This window comes from Tubulanus polymorphus, chromosome 1 (assembly GCF_964204645.1).
Source record: "Tubulanus polymorphus chromosome 1, tnTubPoly1.2, whole genome shotgun sequence".
Lineage (NCBI taxonomy): Eukaryota > Metazoa > Nemertea > Palaeonemertea > Tubulaniformes > Tubulanidae > Tubulanus > Tubulanus polymorphus.
This window is the reverse complement of record NC_134025.1, coordinates 14492656-14514016: the sequence shown is the minus strand read 5'-3', so window position 1 is coordinate 14514016 and position 21361 is coordinate 14492656. Positions and strand designations below refer to the sequence as shown.

General features: G+C 31.4%; 1 protein-coding gene across 1 annotated transcript; it reads left to right on the top strand.

Annotated features, from left to right (window-relative positions):
- The first annotated feature begins 1348 nt into the window (after positions 1 to 1348).
- On the top strand, positions 1349 to 2377 carry LOC141903974 (uncharacterized protein F54H12.2-like). Its single transcript, XM_074792436.1, has one exon. The coding sequence runs from the start codon at positions 1349 to 1351 to the stop codon at positions 2375 to 2377; it is 1029 nt and encodes a 342-aa protein (XP_074648537.1).
- Positions 2378 to 21361: the final 18984 nt, after the last annotated feature.

Genomic DNA, 21361 nt, shown 5'->3' with positions numbered 1-21361 from the left:
AAAAGCGATGCTAGCGTAGACATTTATCCCGATAATACGCAACATAGTTTTAAAGTTCGATTACGAACACCGATTTCACTTCAAGGCAAATGGGTTTGCGCTTTACATCAAATAAACTTTATGGCAGATTTCAATAACGTGAACAATGGTAGATTTCAATGTACGTCGTCTGAGCAAGGAACTCATTATCTCAATATACCCGAAGGTCGTTATTTGACAATTACCCAATTAATTGTCGCTATACAAACAGAGTTAAACAAATGGTATGATAATAAGATAGTTCTTGCATTCAATGAACTAAGTCATAAAGTTTGTATCCGATTTTATGACAACTGCACAATAACTTTTACGAGTGATATTGCGTGGATTTTGGGTTTTAAAGAAAATATACCGATTAACGAAGATATAACAGATCATCGTCAAGGCTCTAAAATACATGGTCCTATACTGTCAGATTCATCCGATAGTAAAACAGTTTACAAATACATCGAGGTTACTGCAGCCCACAGTTCGGATATAAACGTCGATTATCATAATTTAATGATATATACAGATGTTATCGAACCTCAGCTGGTCGGACATCAAAGCGCAAATCTCTTGCGCATGATTGATTTGAATCCGAGAAATTTTGGTAAAATTGTTGGTCGAGAATTTACCAAGTTACAATACTTCCCACTACAGAGACGGAATTTCCAAACTATAGAAGTCTTTATAAGAACTGAATCCGGGAGAATACCCGTGTTCAGAAAAGGAAAAGTTAACTTAGCTTTACATTTTAAAAAGAAGAATTTATTGCTATGAGGGCTCTCTGCGAAATCGATCGGGATGCTTGTTGTAAATATTACATGAACCAATGCGGTTCGGGTATTGACGTATACACGGCGTCTCCCGTACAAGGCGGTGCTGGATTTGCATCAGTCTTGGGCGGGTTGGCTCGTCCAGCTATTCCACTACTAAAAAATATGGCCAAGCAAGCGGTTCCTCATTTACTGAGAACTGGTTTACACGTAGCCAGCGATGTGGTAGGCGGTAAGAATATCGCGACAGCCATCAAAGATCGTGGCATCGAAACAATGGGTCGCATTATCAGACGAAGCTTAAAAAGACCATCTACCTCAACCCCAAAATCAATAAAAGGTCGTAAAGGAAGTAGACGTATAACAACCGGAAAACGTGTACGAAAAACCAAAGCAACCGCTGAAGCGTACTTATTATGTCGTTATTAGTACATAAGGATTCGCCATTGTGCGTCAAGTCTGAACTCGATCTGTTTACAGTTCCCGGAAGACAGATAAATTTCAAAGAATGCCGATACGTTAGTTATGAGCCTACTACATCGATTAACGATATGGGACCGATTGTATTCAGAGTACCAAAAACTGAACAATATTTAGATTTAAACGTCACGTATTTAAAACTACAGTTTAAAATAGTTAACGCCGATGGAACTAATGTGGGTCCTGAAAAGTCAGTCTTAATGATCAATGGCGCCTATAGTCTATTTAGCGATGTACAAATTACGCTTTACGACCGAGTGGTTACCCACGACGGTGGCTTATACCCGTTCAAGTGTGAGCTGGAAAATATGGTTAATTACAACTCGGAAACTAAAAACAACAGCTGGCTACAATGCGATCTTTACGCCGAAGACGAAGCCGGGAAGAAAGCAAACATCGATCCTACTTTACCGGACGCAAATTCCGGTTTGGTCAGAAGAAATAACTACACTAAAGGCAGTAAACTGGTTTGCGCTTATTCGCGTTTGTATAGCGATGTAATGAGAATGAATAAGATTTTCATCAACAATACAGATTTACAAATAAAACTAACTCGATCAAAGGAAAGTTTTGCTCTAGTTTCCCCCGCCGAAAACCCAGATTTTCGTATAAAGATTGAAAGCGCTCAACTATACATTCGTAAACTAGAACTGGATAGTTCTGTTTTAGTAGCGCATGCTAAAGCAATGGAAAAGAATACAGCAAAATATTATTTTTCGAGAACTGAATTATTATCGTTAAATATTCCAAGAGGTCATAGAACAATTATCAAGGACTCCGTTTTCGTCGGTAAGATACCAAAGGCTATTGTTTTAGCTTTAGTGGACGACGACGCGTTGAGCGGTAATTACAAAAAGAATCCGTTCGATTTCAAGGATTATTCATTGAATTATATAGGGGTGACCATTGATAATGTCCATGCACAAAACTCGCCGTTACTTATAGACTCTCGTGGCGACGGTTGCGAAGTGTATCACGGTTTATATTTAGCCCGGGGCTTATTGTATAAAAACGAAGGAATTGGGATAAAACGCGAGGATTTCAAAAATGGTTATTTTATTTGTGGATTCAATATATCGCCAGAGTATGTCACTAATTAAAAAGGGGTCATTAAAAATCGAAATGCGATTTGATGAAGCTTTACCGCATAACGTGAATTTGATTGTTTACGCCGTTTTCGACGAATTACTACAAGTAACTAAAGAACGTCATATAGAGATCGATTATTAGCGACCATGTTGTACACAAACCAAATTTTAGAGTTTATGAAAAAAGACGAATGTCTGAAAGCGTTTTTCTTTGGTGTTTTTCCATGCGATCGACTACCGAATATAACGAGCTATCCCGCTGGTTTTATAGTAAACACTGATAATCACGACGAGCCGGGTGAACACTGGCTAACTATATATATAAACGAATACGGCATCGGTTATTTTTTTGATTCCTTCGGGCAACAACCCGGAACTTATGATAAAATGTTAGAAAAATACTTGGATGAAAATTGTATAGAATGGAAATATAATAATAAGATGTATCAAAATGTATTATCCAATGTATGCGGTTATTACGCTATATTTGTACTATTACACCTATGTCACGGTAACGATGTACGCGATATTACGAAACTATTGTCAAACAAAACTACTGATAATGATTATTTTGTAAAAAAATTTATCGTGAAATATTTTAAGCTATAATAAACTATTATATATATGAATTTAGTCGTTTTTTTTAAATTCTACAAACTCACCAGAAGAGTTTTGTTTAAAACTTGGAGAAAAAACTGAAGCAAAAAGCGAGGCGAGGCGTTTAAACACTGGCTCTTTCTTGGAAATTGAAGTGGTCCTGAAAAGGACCTTTTGAGGAAGGGGTCAGTGTCCGAGTTCGTCGTCGTCGTCATCGTCATCATCGACGTTGCTGCTGCTGTTGTTGCCGTCTCTGGTGACGGCGGCGTCGGTTTCGTCGCATTCTCTGTTCTTCTTTGCGTATATGTTCTGCAAACATACGTGCCCAGCGCACAACATTTCTACAGAACGGGCACAAAAAAACATCATTAGCGTCTTCACGCCCCAGTTGAAGGTTTCTGCGTATTATGGCGGAGACGCAGCTTCCACACGTCAAGTTTCTATATTGGCATTGGCTACATAGTAGCCAGCACCGCTGCCCCGTCTCGAAGCATATGCCGCACTCAAGCACTGCCTCCGGTTCGTCGGGAATTTCAAACCAACGTCCTCCGATAGCAGACATCTTGGAAATGATTTGTCCTAAAACTACCCCCTTATTTATGGGTCTAAGTCAGACGACTAATTAGTTGATTAATTCTTATAGTCTAACAGTTTACTCAAAGTATTTGAGGATTCTATCACATATAATTAACGGTGTTTTTGATACTCTGGTCTAATATCACCCAGCATATAGGACCATCTGTTCGGTTTTATCTAAACAACTTAATTACCTCAGCGCTATGAGCACTAAAAATGTTCGAATTATTGCTAGTGTAATTGGTTTGAAACCTCACACCTATTTTCCCATTGCGGTCGTGTCTCCGATCTAAATCACTTTATTGCCTTCGTCTTCCGCATATAATTAACGGTGTTTGGATACTATCGACCCATCTGCTACTGGTAATTGGTTTTGCTCACACCTATTTTCCCCAATCGTGGTCGTGTATTGATCTAAATCAATTAATTGCCTTCTTTGTCGGTATACCGTATCATGGGTCTGGATAGCAACGAAATGCTAGATTAACGTATTGTTAAATCAGAATGAGTCAAAAATGAAATCTTTTATTCAATAAATGTTTTATTTAGTCCTAAAAAACATAAATATTTTTATAAATATTATAGATAAACATAGGCCATATACCTACACAGAAAACGATAAAATTCATAAAAGATAGAAACTCACTACTTTAGTTAATCCTCTTTGGTTAGAGCGGATCTTAATGAAGTCCTGGATTAGTTATTTCGGATACTTATTTCTATCTGAGAGTTTAACGCAAACTAACGTATATAAATTGATGTTTTTTACACATTTTGTTAATCGGTTATGATATAGATATTATCTAATTAATATCTTTTAAACTACTTTAATTATACTTGGGTGATCATTACACCGTATTCAGGTGTTTTTCGTACTCCAGAAGTTTCTTTTGCGCAGTACGGACACCTGTATTCCTGATTCGAGTGACTCGAATCATACCAACAGGGCGTCATGTTGGCTAGTTCGGGTATATCGTCGTTAAAATTAATGTCTTTCAACTTTTTCCATAATTCCAATGTTAGTTTTACACCGCATCTAGTCGGAGTTACGTCGAAAAGCTCATCGTGTAGATCATATTTTCGGATATTTACGTAAATACGATGATCGTGACTAGATCTATAGATTTTGATAAAGTTCGAACGACCAACGGTCATCACGCCTACGTAATCGATATCTTCTTTAACGCGCGCAATTTCGTGTTCGATATCGGCTTTACAATAATCTATATGTACCCACTCTTGGAGATCTAGCGAAATACCGTTCTTTGTGGGATACAGTTGTTTTCTACGCTCGCAACACTCATAAGATCGTAAATCTATACGTTTTAACCCCTGCCACGTTTTCGCACTCGCGTACACAAGCGATCCTAGATAATGAGGCTCGGGGTCATTGTTCCAGGTATTCCGTTGAACTTTCGACGGAACAGCGTTGTCATTAACGATTGAACCTATAAAACAATAAAGAATATTCTATATCAGTATACGTATGACTTAATATTTGACGGTTTCGAATACCGGAATAGTTATAAAACTTACTTAAGTCGAGTTTCAGCGAGGGGTGTTTTCTTTTTCTAGATTGAAGAGAGGACTTTGCTCGAATCGGTGTGCTTGACATTTCTAAGGTAGTTTGTCCACTAGTCGAATCCATCTGGGCGATACAGGTCGATGTTGACGGTTCAAAGTTTCTGAGCAGAATGATTAGTTTATGGATTTACATGACGTTTTTATTGTCAGAAAATGACTTGCCCGAACACGTAACAGAGTGAAAAGACAAAAATATAGTTACCTATTTATTTATTTATTCTATTTATTGCGTATTTATTGTTAATAAATGTTTTTTAATTGTTGACATTAATTTGTTTTACATTTGTTTTTGGAATTTTTGGTTTACTTCGTTTCACCCGTACTCGGGATTCCTTGGAAAAGCGCCATCTAGGATTTACTCCTCCCCCTCCTCTCACACACACGCATAGGATGTCGTACCCAATAAATAAATTTGGATTTGTTGTCAATAAATAAAATTGGATTTAACATCATCAATAAATTGATTTGGATTTGTTGTCAATAATTTGATTTGGATTTAACGGAAAAATTTTGAATTTTCCCGCCAAAATTTGAAATTTGAATTTTAACCGCCACTTCCGGCCGCCATCTTGGATGACGTCACTTCCGGTATGACGTCATCCCTCCTCCCTCCTCACTCCTCCCTCCTCACTCCACTGCGGTACCATAGTGACAACATGTAACTAATCACACATGATACCATTTAATGAATCCGAAATATATCCAGGCCTAGAGTTCATGCTGAAGGATGAAGACTAGGAATATCTTAGCAATATAATTTTTAGAAAGAGATTTTTGTCCACTGAAGTTTAGAATAGTACGCCGGACTCTTTGTTAGGATCGACCACAGTTCTATAGTGAATTGATTACAAGTAGTTAATTTAGCAAAACAAAGTAAATTGTTCATTACAGTGCATTGCTAAGGGTTAGCGGTAAAAACCCCAGAATGTTGGAAAAATGGCCAAGGAAAAAATGGCCAGAAAAGAATGGCCAAGGAAAAAATGGCCAAGAAAAAAATGGCCACGGAAAAAAGGCCAAGGAAAATTTATGAGAACTACTGCCAATGTTAATAAAACATTAAGCTTTCAATTTAATGACATCACATATTTTTCATGGGGCTTAAAACAATTAAAATCGGTATTAATGAGTCCAGAAATGTGATGAACTTATATTTCATTTCATTGCATATAATGAATATATCAAGAACTATCATGCAAGTGGTCAATGAATAAACTAACTAGTGATGAACTTAAACTTAATAAAATAACTAAGTCAATAATTCAAAACATCTAAGTAAGCGAGTAAAAATCCCCTAGGTAAAAATCCCCAATTCTTCAAAGTAGGTAATCCCCTCCCTTTGAAGGGATTATAAGTAGATACAATCTTAAGGACAATTAATTCGTATTATTGATACGTATATCCAATTTATTCATATTTTACTGTCGAACACCATAAGGATATCAATATGCTCATACAAACTATGCTATTTAAATTAAAACATACTACAAATAAACGTTTCATTGTTACTAAATCAGTACATATACATGTAGTTATTGCACAGCTTAGTAAAGGGGTTCATCGCACATTTCAAATATATTACACTAGCTTGAATCTAAAATATTTAATATCAAAAGTACGTTATTTCTAATAGTTCATGGCATCGCACAGCTGAAATATACCGCAAGTTAACAAGAGTCCGCAGTTCAAAAATATTCCAGTTCGAATCTTAAGATATTACAAATAAAAGTTTCTTACTCTTATTAATTCTTACAATTTATTCTATCCGTAAGAATTTATCGCAACGAAAAATTTCATTTAAAAGTTCAAACATATTTCAGTCTCATTGCAAATTCAAGAAACATCGTGCTTTGAAATGTTCTTGACAATCACCAAGTATGAATATTTGGGGGATTTTACCCTGGGTATGTTTACCATGTTTACTTAGGGTTTAGATTTTTTAGATTTCTACATAGGAAATCTTTACCAGGGGATCTTTTTTGAACGGATGAAGGTATTTTGAAGGAGATATTCTGGGGGATTTTTAATTGTCATATCTAGCTACGGTAGACACTTTTCTCATTGATTATTCGCTACGATACTTATTACATATCGCACAAATCCGCGTATACGCTAGAATCGGTATCAACCCATTTAGTCTTCTGACATTTAGTCTCCCGGACATTAAGTCTTTTCCACTTGGTCTTCTGACAATTAGTCCTCTTTGATATCACCAACCCAAGACAATTAGTCTTCCTGATATAACTAATTACCTGCTCATAGGACTCAGTCTATGGGTTAAGATTGTTTAATGTATGTATTGTACTAAGTGTTGATATGGTTGTATGGTATAGTACTAACTTTGATTGAAAAACAATTAAATTCACTTCACTTTTAAATGATTTATTTAGTTGCATATCTACAAGAACCAATATTTACAAGATATTTAAAATATTGCAGCAACATATTCACAATAATACAAGAAAGCACAATCTTCAGCACAGTTATCATTATTCATTTGTCCACTAATTTCGCAGGTTGCGTCCAACACGACGCAAAAAGTCAACTATACTTGATTTACCATCGCGATGTTGCTCACAGAGGTTTTTCAGCCGATTTTGTAGCTGAACGTAATTTCGTTTGACACGTTTTTTCGGTGGATTCCCAGCTTCTATTTGTGCCAGAACAGTTTCAACAACGCAATTTTCCTGCTGCAAGCATTCGATAGCACGCCAGATAGATGGATGTTTTGTTCCGACCAATATACGGAATTTATTGTTCCAAGCCTCTGACAAATTGTTTGTTCTGTCCTCAGAATTTATGGTAACAGTATGCATGTTCCAGGTCTTTGGAGGATACTGTGGGGGAACACGCTTTAAACGGAACAGTCCACCTGGAGCACGGATTTTACGGTACGTTGAAACAAAGTTACTGCCGAAGTAATCAACAGGCTCAGTTGCCTCTTCTGGAGCAGTCTCGCGTATATGATTGTATCCGGATTCAACATCATCCACAGGCAAGAAGGCCAGTCCATTTAACTTTCCACAGAATAACTGAAAATCTTTGTCGTCCCTGTACATAGTAGCAAGTCCAAGGTTTTGAATCTTACGATATATACACTGGGATAAATGATAGAAGCATCCTCTTATTTCAATATCACCAAACACAGATTTTGTTGCATTGAGAACTGCCAACTCAAAATCTATCACAACAGTTTTCGGCGAGAGAAATAGTCCCTTCTCATCGCACTTTTCACATAATACGGTGAGAAATTCTTCATAAGTTTCCTGAGTTTTCCTTTGAAGGAATGCATAAACGGTTGAAATAGCAGAATCAGCCAGAGGGACATGGATTACATATACAACTGTTCGAACAAAGTTGGTGCCATCTGGAAATTTCGGTCCATGAACCACGTATCAGCTTCACAGAGTTTTTTCAAACATATGTCTGTTGCAAAAATCTAGGTTCTTGATGTTGTGCTCGCGTTATCGTACATCAGGAATTCTTCTCCATCCTCTCGGGTTAGAGACCATGTATCTGTAATGAACAGCTCGTCATGGGTTGCAGGATCTTTTGGATATTTCTCTCGTCGAACTCTTTGCATTACTTTCTTGCATGTATCAGCGTGAGGTAATCGGCTTTGTACATCTGGGTTGTTAAATCTTGAAATTATTTCTGAATGTATTTGAATTGGAATTTCTCTCGTATTTTCAGCTCGTTTCTTCATTTGAAATCTTGCTTTATTTACTTCAATTTCTGTCATATCTCTACGATGACTATGTTCTGCGGTTTCTCTAGATCCAGTGATTTCTTTACTCGTCATTAAGCTTCCTTTACAGCCATCATTTCTTTTTACACTCACCCAGCGAATACTTTTTTGGTGTATTGCTTTGTATACATGTAACCACTGTAACACAACTTCTGGCCACCTCGGGTACTTTCAATTATTTCCATCTTCTGAGAGCTGTCCTTTAAGCATGGAGTTTAATATTGGACTAAATGAAACTTGAAAATAGCCCCTTATATATGATTCAGTAGGGCCTAATTGCTGATAAATTACTGATTGAATGATGATCAAAAGCAAGAAAATTGTCTGAGTTATCGTCACTTCATTAGTTATCAATTAGGTACGTGAACATCTTATCACATTTATTTATTTAAGCCTATCCAATAGTTAATTAATCGATCAATTGATTATAATGCATGAACAGTCTTTGCGCTTGCATATTGTGCTATTATCCGCGAAGCAATAACATGTAAAGTAAATTTTTAAAAAGCAAAAGGGAAAAAATAAGAAATGAAATTGAGTTTTCCTAAGTTTATTTTTTGGGGGTTCCAGAATTAAAATCTTCTTTGTAAATCCTTGCTGTAGTTCCTCCACGCACGTATCATCCCAAAGTCTTCAAAATAGAGTTTGAAGACAAGCTTTTGTTATTTTGGATATGGATATTCTAAAGGGGATATTTGCTAAATATGATTTGCACTTGCTAGCTATTTAACTCTTCCTTTAGATTAAAGATCTATTTATCAATAAATTTATTAATGTTTCCTTAGATTAAATCGTCATCATCATCATCATCAATATCACGGACGAATGGAGGCCTGTTGAGGCCTATTGGTGTCTGGTTCGTTTGGTGATTAATATTAGTTTAGGTGACAGGGTTAAAAATGTTTCTCATGTAGCCATGGTTTGATTTGCACCTACCCATCTTAAAGATGGGCGTTAAATGTTCTTAAGATCAGTTAGAATGGTTGCCAAGTAAACATATAACATAACCATGACTAGTTTAAAATATTGATATCAATAATCTATCATTTCAGGTTTAGATTTTAGTTAAAATAATAAAGTTATCTATATATAGTTATTAAGTTCTAATAGTTTTCTAGAGAAAGACTTTTGAGATTAGTTATCCATACTCGAGTTATCTAAATAAGTTTTTCTCAGTAATTTCCACATTGATAAAAATGTGATATTCATACGTATTGTTTCATTAGATTAAAGAATAACTAATTAATAATTAATTAGTTCCCTTTAATCTAGCCTCTTTTAACAATAACCCTACATGTGAACTGAAATCATTAGTACTCATTGGCCTGTTTAGGCTATATGTATTGTTTCCTTAGATTAAGGAATAACTAATTAATTAATTAATTAGTTCCCTTTAATCTAGCCTCTTTTAACAATAACCCTACATGTGAACTGAAATCATTAGTACTCATTGGCCTGTTTAGGGTATATGTATTGTTTCCTTAGATTAAAGAATAACTAATCAATTAATTAATTAGTTCCCTTTAATCTAGCCTCTTTTAACAATAACCCTACATGATTGTGAACTGAAATCATTAGTTCCCACTAGCTTATCAAATTATGCAGTTCCTAAAGAGCAACTAATCTGTTGTTGTCCTCAGATATATTTTTGGTAACAAGAAAATTGTGAAGAGAATTCAGCCATATTATCAGTATTTTAAGATAATAAACCCCAGGTTTCAGGCTTCCACTAACTGTACCTCCCTAGAAGGAAGACTAAATGTCCCAATTTGGAAGACTAATTGGATGGAAAGTAAATGTACAAAGACTAAATGTCGGAAGACTAAATGTACCATTATATATATATATATGTGTGTATGTATGCATGTATGTATGCATGTATGTATGCATGCATGATTGCATGCATGCGTATGTATGCATGTGTATGTATGCATGTATGTATGTATATATATATATACATATATACATATATACATATATACATATACATACATACATACATACATACTTACGCACGCACGCACGCACGCACGCATACATACATACTTACGCACGCACGCACGCACGCACGCACGCACACACACACACACACACACATACATACATACATACATACATACATATATGTATGTATTTATTGCCAAAGTTATAAACTTTTATGACAAAAATCGATATACAAGCATAAATGGCGGGAAACAATATAACATAGAACAATCATTGATACATATGATTGTGGATTACATAATAAGTTAAGGTTGCCTGAGTATATAAACTTTCTTAAGGAATTTCGAAAGGTTTGAAAAATCATTGTTATTACGCATTAGAATAGAAAATTTCGCTGTATTTGGGTTGTTCCAGTATCTCGAGTTGATATATTCTAACCTAAGGTTATCATAAAAGGGACATATCAAAACGATATGATATTCGTCTTCAACTGCATTAATATTACACCGGGAGCATGTGCGGTGAGCATACGGTAATGGGGGTCTCGTCCATCTACCAGTCTCCACTTATAAATCATGACTTGAACACCTAAATCTTGCTATAGTAGTTCTAATAAATTTTGACATGTCCAGATATGGCTCATACATGATAGTCATTTTATAGTCCCGATAGTATAACGCTTTATTAGACGTAGATATTGCATTAAACCAATTTTGACAATAAATATCTTTCATACGTTGTTCGACTGAACGGATAAACCACAATTCGTTTTCAACCCTCTGATTAATCCAGAATTCGCCGTATCCCATGCTATTCAACAGATCCCTAACTTTTGATGCCCAATTTACTATGTGAAGTGAACCTTGACATTCGGTGAACATGAAATCATAAACTCTTTTTGAAAATTTTTCAGGTTTTGATTTAGTGATCTTTAGCCAGTATTTCAGTACCTGTAGTCGCTGGTTAATAAACAGTGGATATTCACCTAATTCCCCATAGACAAAAAAGTCCGATGTGGTCTGTTTTACACCCAGTAGAGATTTATAGAATTTAAGAACAATGCGCTCCAATTTCTTCTCTACCTGAAACCCCCATATTTGACATCCATAGTTAAAGAGCGGTACAACAATGGCGTTAAAGAACTTGAGTGCTAAGGGTGTTGTTATGTTTGGGTAGCGTAAAAGATATTTGCAAAATGTGAAATACGCTGCTAGTCCATTATTTGCTAGCGAGTCTATAGTTTTAGTAAATTTTCCATTAAAATTAAATACCAAGCCTAGGTATTTGAAATGACTCACACAAGTACTCGACTGTTGATTGTCAATTTATATAGCCGAGTGTTAGCAGATTTCCTAAATATAACTATTTTTGTTTTATCATAATTTATCTTAATATGTTTGGTTTCACAATAGATATAAACATTATCGAGTCAGGAGAATCTGCCAGCACTACCGTGTCATCAGCATATAAGAGTAATAATAGTTTCAGAGTTCCCATATCTATGGTGGCTGATTCGGGCCACATTAAAAAAAAATTAAGATGACACTCAGTCTCCACCAATTTTTTTCTAATTCTACATTTTTCGTTTTAACGCATCGTTAAAACCATTTTTTCGTTTTAACGCATCGTTAAAACGAAATTTTGGTTTTAACGCTACGTTAAAACCAGTTTTTCGTTTTAACGCATCGTTAAAACGAAATTTTGGTTTTAACGCTACGTTCTCACTTATGTGGATTACGTAATTTTTTATGATGCTTTTTTATTAATTTTATTCCGTTATGGAAAAGTACGTGAAATTTTATAAATACATATATGTTTTATGTTTTTATAAGTGAGGCAACAAAAGTGTGGCTTGCGACTTACAAGTTACAATCTTCACTCAAGTACGTGTATATATATATATATACATTTATATATACATACATACATACATACATACATACATTCATACATACATGAGGTGGTACAATGCCCCCACTCTGATGAGTGAACAGCATTTGAGGAAAAATGAATAACAACATAGCAGATGTATATCTAGCCAGCAACGGCAAGGAATTTAATTCAAGAGAGAGAGGTTGACGAATCTTGTAGAGAATAATGCAAGGCTCTATCACGCTTACGTGATTTTTCAACAAAGCCCCTGGTGGCCGTTTATAAAGAAATCGCTCGGAATCAATTTACGGAGAACCCCTGGTGGCCACATCTGGAACTTGCTAAAAGAAAGTAAGGAGTAAATTTTCCATTAAAATTAAATACCAAGCCTAGGTATTTGAAATGACTCACACATTCAAGTACTCGACTGTTGATTGTCCATTTATATAACCGAGTGTTAGCAGATTTCCTAAATATAACTATTTTTGTTTTATCATAATTTACCTAATATGTTTGGTTTCACAATAGATATAAACATTATCGAGTCAGGAGAATCTGCCAGCACTACCGTGTCATCAGCATATAAGAGTAATAATAGTTTCAGAGTTCCCATATCTATGGTGGCTGATTCGGGCCACATTTTTTCGTTTTAACGCATCGTTAAAACGAAATTTTGGTTTTAACGCTACGTTAAAACCGGTTTTTCGTTTTAACGCATCGTTAAAACCAGTTTTTCGTTTTAACGCATCGTTAAAACGAAATTTTGGTTTTAACGCATCGTTAAAACCAGTTTTTCGTTTTAACGCATCGTTAAAACGAAATTTTGGTTTTAACGATGCGTTAAAACCAGTTTTTCGTTTTAATGCTACGTTAAAACCATTTTTTCGTTTTAACGCATGTTAAATGTTTTTCGTTTTAACGCATCGTTAAAATATTGGGGAGTAACATCTGGGTTATGGATATGGTTTAGTTTTTCAAAACTGCGATTATGATCAAAGATTTGATGATTTCCTAAACCTTAGCATGACGCTTCGAAATCTTTGGGTTTGAGTTCTCACTTATGTGGATTACGTAATTTTTTATGATGCTTTTTTATTAATTTTTATTCCGTTATGGAAAAGTACGTGAAATTTTATAAATACATATATGTTTTATGTTTTTATACGTGAGGCAACAAAAGTGTGGCTTGCGACTTACGAGTTACAATCTTCACTCAAGTACGTGTATATATATATATATTTATATATACATACATACATACATACATTCATACATACATGAGGTGGTACAATGCCCCCACTCTGATGAGTGAACAGCATTTGAGGAAAAATGAATAACAACATAGCAGATGTATATCTAGCCAGCAACGGCAAGGAATTTAATTCAAGAGAGAGAGGTTGACGAATCTTGTAGAGAATAATGCAAGGCTCTATCACGCTTACGTGATTTTTCAACAAAGCCCCCTGGTGGCTGTTTATAAAGAAATCGCTCGGAATCAATTTACGGAGACCCCCTGGTGGCCACATCTGGAACTTGCTAAAAGAATGTCCCCCATACTAAGTTTGAATAACGTTAGTCAAGAATTAAAGATGATGTTAATGAAAATCAATATCATTGTACATATTGTAAAAAATACATTGATAAATTTAATAAATCTCATCATGAAAAATCTGCAAATCATAAAAAAATGTTATAGATTTTGAAACTCCAGAAAATTCCAATGAAAGAAAAGAACGATTAGAAAATATGAATGTGGATGAAATAAAATTTGTAATGAATTTATAGCAAAAATGAATTATAAAAGACATCTCGAATCACAAAAACACAAACAAAATTCAAGTAATAATGTTTTAGGAACAGATTATTTTGATGATAAACATCAACAAGTAAAAAAACCAGCTTCAAAAACTAAATCTATTTCAAATAAACCTTACATGGAAAATGTTAGAAATTATATCGATTCACTAGAAATAAAAGATACAATTGAAATTTTAGAAACATTACGTGGTAAAATTGGTCCTGCAGCTATTATATTTAGATTATTTAAAGGTACAACAATAGAAGATTATAGTAAATTTATTGAAATAATGGAAAAAATAATGGACTTTATTACAGATGTTGAATATCCAAAAATTAGTATTTCTGGGAAGTAAGTTTTATGAAATCAGAAGAAAACATGGATTATAATATTCAAACACACTCTGAAGAAATAATTTCAAAAACACAAATAAAAGAGAAGTTAGAAAAAATATTTAATGAATTTAAACGTCATATTGAGGAAATATATTTTGAGGGTTCTGGTTTAACATTGAACGAAATTATATTTTTAGATTTGAATATTTAGTATTATGTGATAATAAAGATTTTTACAAATTAATAATGCCAACAAAAAAAGATTGTAAGTTGAAATTTACTAATCATGAATTTAAAAATATTGTTCCATTTTAATTTATGGGGATTTTGTATCGTTGAATAAAGAATTAACTGATCAAGATAGAAAAGAAATATACAATAAAAAGCAATTTTCAAAATCAATGGATAAAGGAAATGAATTAAATGAAGACATAATTCAAGACCCACCAATTATAAACACAATTAAAAAAGTTCATCAAAGAGCTGCTGCTTATGGAATTTATATAAAATCAAATTATCCTGAATTATATCAAAGTCAATATATTTCTTTTAGTGGTGGAAATGTTGTAAATGAATTTTGTAATAAAATTATAGAATTAGAAAGTGATTTTGCGCAATTATTAAACAAAAATGAAAGAATAGTTATGACTAAAGAAGATGAAATTGATTTTAATTATGCAACTCATTGTTGTTACTGTGAAAAACGTTTTTATTCATTTGATAAAAAGGTTAAGAGATCGTGATCATTTAAATTCAAAATATCGTGGAGCTGCTCATGAAGATTGCGATTTACAAGCTAAGATAGTTATTTTCGTACCAATATTATTTCATAATTTATCAGGCTATGATACCCATCTATTTATAAAACAATTATCAGGAAAATTGGGCGCAATTAATCAAGAAATAGACGAATATAATGCTATGAATGGTGCAAATGTAAGAAAATATGATTTTAAACTATTAGCTAAGACATCTGAAAATTATATTTCATTTCAATTTGGTTGCATTAGATTTTTAGATTCTTATAGATTTGTAGCAAGTTCATTAGATAATTTAGCAAAAAGTTTAGTTGATAATGATTTTATGATAACTCGACATTATTATCCAAATGAACAAGATTTTAAATTATTGAGATTTAAAGGTGCAATTCCTTATTCATTTTATAAAACACATGATGATTTTTATGTAACAGAATTATCAAAAGAACAATTTCATGATCAATTAAAAGAGGAGTATGTGAAAGATGTTTAATAGAACATTAAATATTTGGAATCATTTTAAGATAAAAAATCATGGTGAATTAGTAGATTTATACTTAAAATCAGATGTTATGATATTGGCTGACATATTTGAAAAATTTAGAGAAGTTAATTTAAATCATTTTAATGTTAATCCTTGTTATTGTTATTCAAGTCCTGGTTTAACCTGGCAATGTGGTTTATAATATACAAATGTAGAATTGGATTTATTAAAAGAACCAGACATGGTTTTATTATTTGAAAAATCAATTAGAGGTGGAATTAGTGGTGTTATGGGAGATAGACATTTTAAAGCAAATGATGAATATAAATTATTGTATATTGATGCAAATAATCTATATGGTGATTAGGGGGCGATGAAATGATTGAAAATTTGTTGGGATAAGAAGTAAAATGTATAGGTATCGAACAAAAGATCATGAAGCTAAAAAGTTAAAAGGAATACCAAAACATGTGGTTGATAAACACATAGAATTTGAAGATTATATAAAGTGTTTATATAACTCAATTGTAATGAAACATAAAATGAATTGTTTAAGATCAGAAGATCACGAGATGTACATTAATGAAGTTGAAAAAACTAGTTTAAATCCGTTCGATGATAAAAGATATATTTTGGGTGATGAAATAAAATCATTACCTTATTGCCATTAAAAAAGAAAATCAATATCATCATACTCGAAATCACTACTGGTTTCATCATTTTTATTCAATTGTTCAGGTTCTTCCATTTCATTTTTCTCTTTTAAATAAAATTCTATATTATTCCACATTTCATCTCGCTCTCTTTGTTTCTAATTGTTCATTATTCCATCAAATGGAATTATAATATCGATGTTTAAAAAATTTACAATCTTATTTAAACAGAATTCATAATTAATTGAATCTGTTATTTTATTATCCACATAATAATTTAATATGTTTGTGAATGTTTCTTTTATATTTTCCATATCTTCTTCTGTTAATTTAGGTTTTTTATAATAATCGTTAAATAATAAATATAAATACATTTTCTTTTCTTTTGTGTTAAATGTTGATGGAATAATTGTTTTCATTATATCTTTTTTAGTTATTTCACCATTTTTATGTTCTATCATTTTCATTTTTTCAAGCCATTGCTTATATTCTGGTGTATGATCTTCCATAGAAAATATCTTAAAAACTTCATCTAGATATTTTAATTTTGGTTCTATAAGAATATCTCTAGTTTGTTCATCACCCCATTAATTTCTTTGCCATCCACAATCATTACAAAATATCACAGAATCTTCTAGTCTTAAGTACACATAAATAAATGTTTTTCTATCATATCTTGGCAATAGATCTTCATTAAGTTCTTGGTATTTTTTTACGTTTTCTTTATGTTTTATTGTTTTATTATGTAGATTTGAATTACTTGTTGTAATAATCAATTTACAATATTTGCAATAATATGTTTTTCTTACTAATTCATTATATTGTTTTTCCAACTTTTCAAGTGTTTCTTCATTATGTGGTAACGTTTTCTCATATTTTATGCTTTCTAATATACTATTTTTTCTTTCATTGAATTCTGCTTCAAATTTATTAGAAATTTTATCTATATGTGCTTTACGAAATTGATGATTTTCCTAATCTTCTATATTTTCAGGGCTATATTTTGTTCGACAATGCTCACAGAAATTATCTTTTATATTATTCTTATCATAGAATAATAGGTTTCCAAATAATTTCAGGTTCAGTTTCAACAGAATTATTATTACTTTCGTTACTATCAACATTAACAGTTGAGTCATTAAATTTACACTTCTCTGAATGTTTTTTAACATGATTCCTTGAGAATAATTTATTACAATTTGGGCAGTTTATTTTAGGGGGTTTATAGTTTTCATCATGTTTTTTCATATGTCGAGCCATATTACTATTTCTTTGAAGTTCACCACAAATTTCACATCCTATCTTCTCATCCATTGATTTAGGAAAAATTTTATTAAGATCAATTTTTAATGGTTCGAGGTAATTTTTTTGTGTTATAAATAATGGTTGAATTAAAAGAATATAGAATATTTGTTGATTCTAGAAAACTGTTAAATTATGAATCACATAATTTACTAGTACAATTAGATAGAGAATTTAAGAACTGTGTAGATTTAAAATTAGTAAATATTAGTTTATGTAATTCTTGTTATAATATATCAGATAAAACTATTGATCATAGAGGTTTAGCAGTTATTAACAAAAATTAAAGTAAATGGTATCCTCTATTTCTAAAACCAGGGTTATATGATTTAGATACATTATCTCAAGAAATTAATAGAAAAGCCTTGGAAAAATTAGGTAGTGATTCCGGATTTAATATTAGATTTTCAAAAAGTGATAGTTCTGATAAAATAAAAATAAGGTTAACTAATGACGAAAAATATCAATTTTTAGTTAAAAAACCTATAGCTAAACTATTAGGAATTACACCAGATAAAATTTATTCAGATGTTGATGCTACACCAAACTTAATACCTTACACACACTTTTATATTTATTGCAATTTAATTGATGCTACTAAAACATTCGAAGCAACTAAAGATATAACATGTAATTTTAGTTTATTGAATATTTTACCATTAAAAAATGTTAAGCAATTTGGAACACAATTAAATCATAATTTAGCTGAATGTGATTTTAAGCCCTGTATTTCACAATTTAATAATTTAGTTAGAAATAAGTTAGAAATTAGAAATCATAATGGATACTTAATTGATTTGAATAGTTTTCCTGTAATTCATGAATTAGTTACAAGATGTAGAGAGTAATTTTTTCATTATATAAATGAATATAACTGTTGGACAGAGTATATGTTTTGGATTTGATTTTAAACGTGAGAAAGAAATGAAATTTGATATTAATGATGTAATAACTCATATAAAAATATTGCATTTACTAATGAAACGACATTTGAATATGAAACAACAATAAATAAAGAAACTTTTAATGTAGAAAAGATTACTGATTTAATTAGAGAGTCTTTAAGATTTTATGAATTAGATGAAGATTTTATTATTAATGATATTTAAAAAATAATAACTGAAATATATGAAAATGAAACTAATAATATTATCAATGTTGAAATAATTATAAATAAGATAACTAAATATTTTGAAGATAGTAATTTTTTTTCTAAATAAATGGCGGATCAGAAGTGGATAATAACTGGTTTATATAATGGAGCATTACTATCAGTTGGAACTGTTGGTTATACAATGGTACTAAAAAAAGTATTTAAAATGGGAAGTATTAATGTCGATAAATTTGATATAAATGATATTTTGAAATTTACATTAGCAGTAACTTTATCTAATTAAACAATTGATTATTTGGAAAAACAAAAATATATTCCTCCTATATAAATGCGTAATGTTTTTACTAAATAAATGGCATCTGCAATTATAACTATTATAGGATCAGCAATTGTTAACGCTTCAGCATTTACTGGTGGTGGGTATTTATTTAAGCATATTGATAAAAATAGTTCATTAGCAGAACAAAGAAGACATAACTTAGCATAAGAGAAATACAATAAAGCTGCAGAGAATACAGAGAAAAGAGACAAAATTACATGGATTACATTAATAAAGAATTATATAATCAGAAAATTACACATAGAGATTTTCAATCAGTCGATGAAGCTATGAGTTCATATAACGCAGTAACAAATAAAGAAAAATTACATCTATATAAACCTAAATTATCAGATTATTATACACCAAGTAGTGAACAACGGAAATATGTAATAATTTGGATTTTAGGTGGAACAGTTATTGTATTATTTGTTGCTTATATAAATTTACTAATTAGTAATTTCTTTTTTAAATAAATGAATGATAAAGTTGACAATATTGATATTATTCCTCATGATATAGATAAAACTAAATAAAAATTATATTTGGAAAAACATATTAGAATTTGAAAATGATTTAAAAATTAAAAAGAAAAAATATTTAAAAAGTAAAATTATATATTACTTTATTATTAGTAGTTCAGTTACAATTAGTTCTATAAAAACATTTCTAGCATTATTCTCACCATTAACACCTTTAGCTATCTCAATTGGAGCTTTAGGTTTAAGTTCAAGTGTATTAACCGGCATAAGTTCAAAATTAAATATAACAAGTTATAAAGAAAAAATAAAATCTAATATAAAAGAAATTAATAAATTAAAAAATACATTGGATTATATAATACGTTTAAATGGTAATATAACAGTTGAAGAACAAAATAAATTGTTAAAAGAATTAATAGATTATTAATTTTTTTATTATATAAATGGTAGATAGTTTTCCAAAAGCTTTCCAATATAATAAATAAATTAAATATAATATTCCTGCAATAGATTTTAATAAAGATATTTCATATAGAAATAAGTTTTAAATTCATTAATTAATTTAGATATTTATGTTACTAATGATGAAACTAATAATTTTAATGCAAAGATGGAAAATATATTTCATGTATATCTAATTAATTTTAAAAAATTGAAAGATGAAAAGCAATGGTTATTAAAATCTAATATGAAATATTGGCAGAACCAATTAAATTTTGCAGTTTATTGTTCAACAACAAGGTTGTGGAATTAGTTGGAATGATCATTTGAGTAATTCTAAATGTAAATTAATTCAAAGTTTATTTAGATTCCACACATACTTTCAAATAAGATTAATAATAAATGAATTAGAGACCCCTTTACAAGGATCTAGGTATTTTAAAGAATTAGATAATAATATTAATTTATCAAAGTTTTATAAAATTTGTAATGAATTTAATATAGGTATAAATAATTCTGATTTTAGAACAAAAATTGGAACAATAAGATCACTTCCTTTCCCTAAAAAAAATTGTAGAATATTGTGCACTTCCCGTAGCATCTAATAGTTTTTATGATATCTAAAATAATAAATTAGGTTACGGTAAAATAGAAACTTTGGATTTAGAAACATTAAATTTCAATCAATTACCGAAATTTTATGATAATTCAAAACAAGAAAACAATAATGGTTGGGTTTATTTTATTTTAGAAAATAGTAAAGGTTTTACTAATGCTGGTATACAAAGTATAAATCAATCAATTAGAACTTATTTAATTTGCATACTAGGCGCACAAGTTGAAACAAGATTCCCAATAATTGGAAATTTAAATACATCAATTTATACACAAAAACAATTAAAAGTTTTATTTGAAGATTCAATTCGTAATGATAAAAATAGATCGATCCCAGAAAATATAGTCAGGTACCAAAATTATTTAGATAAATCTCA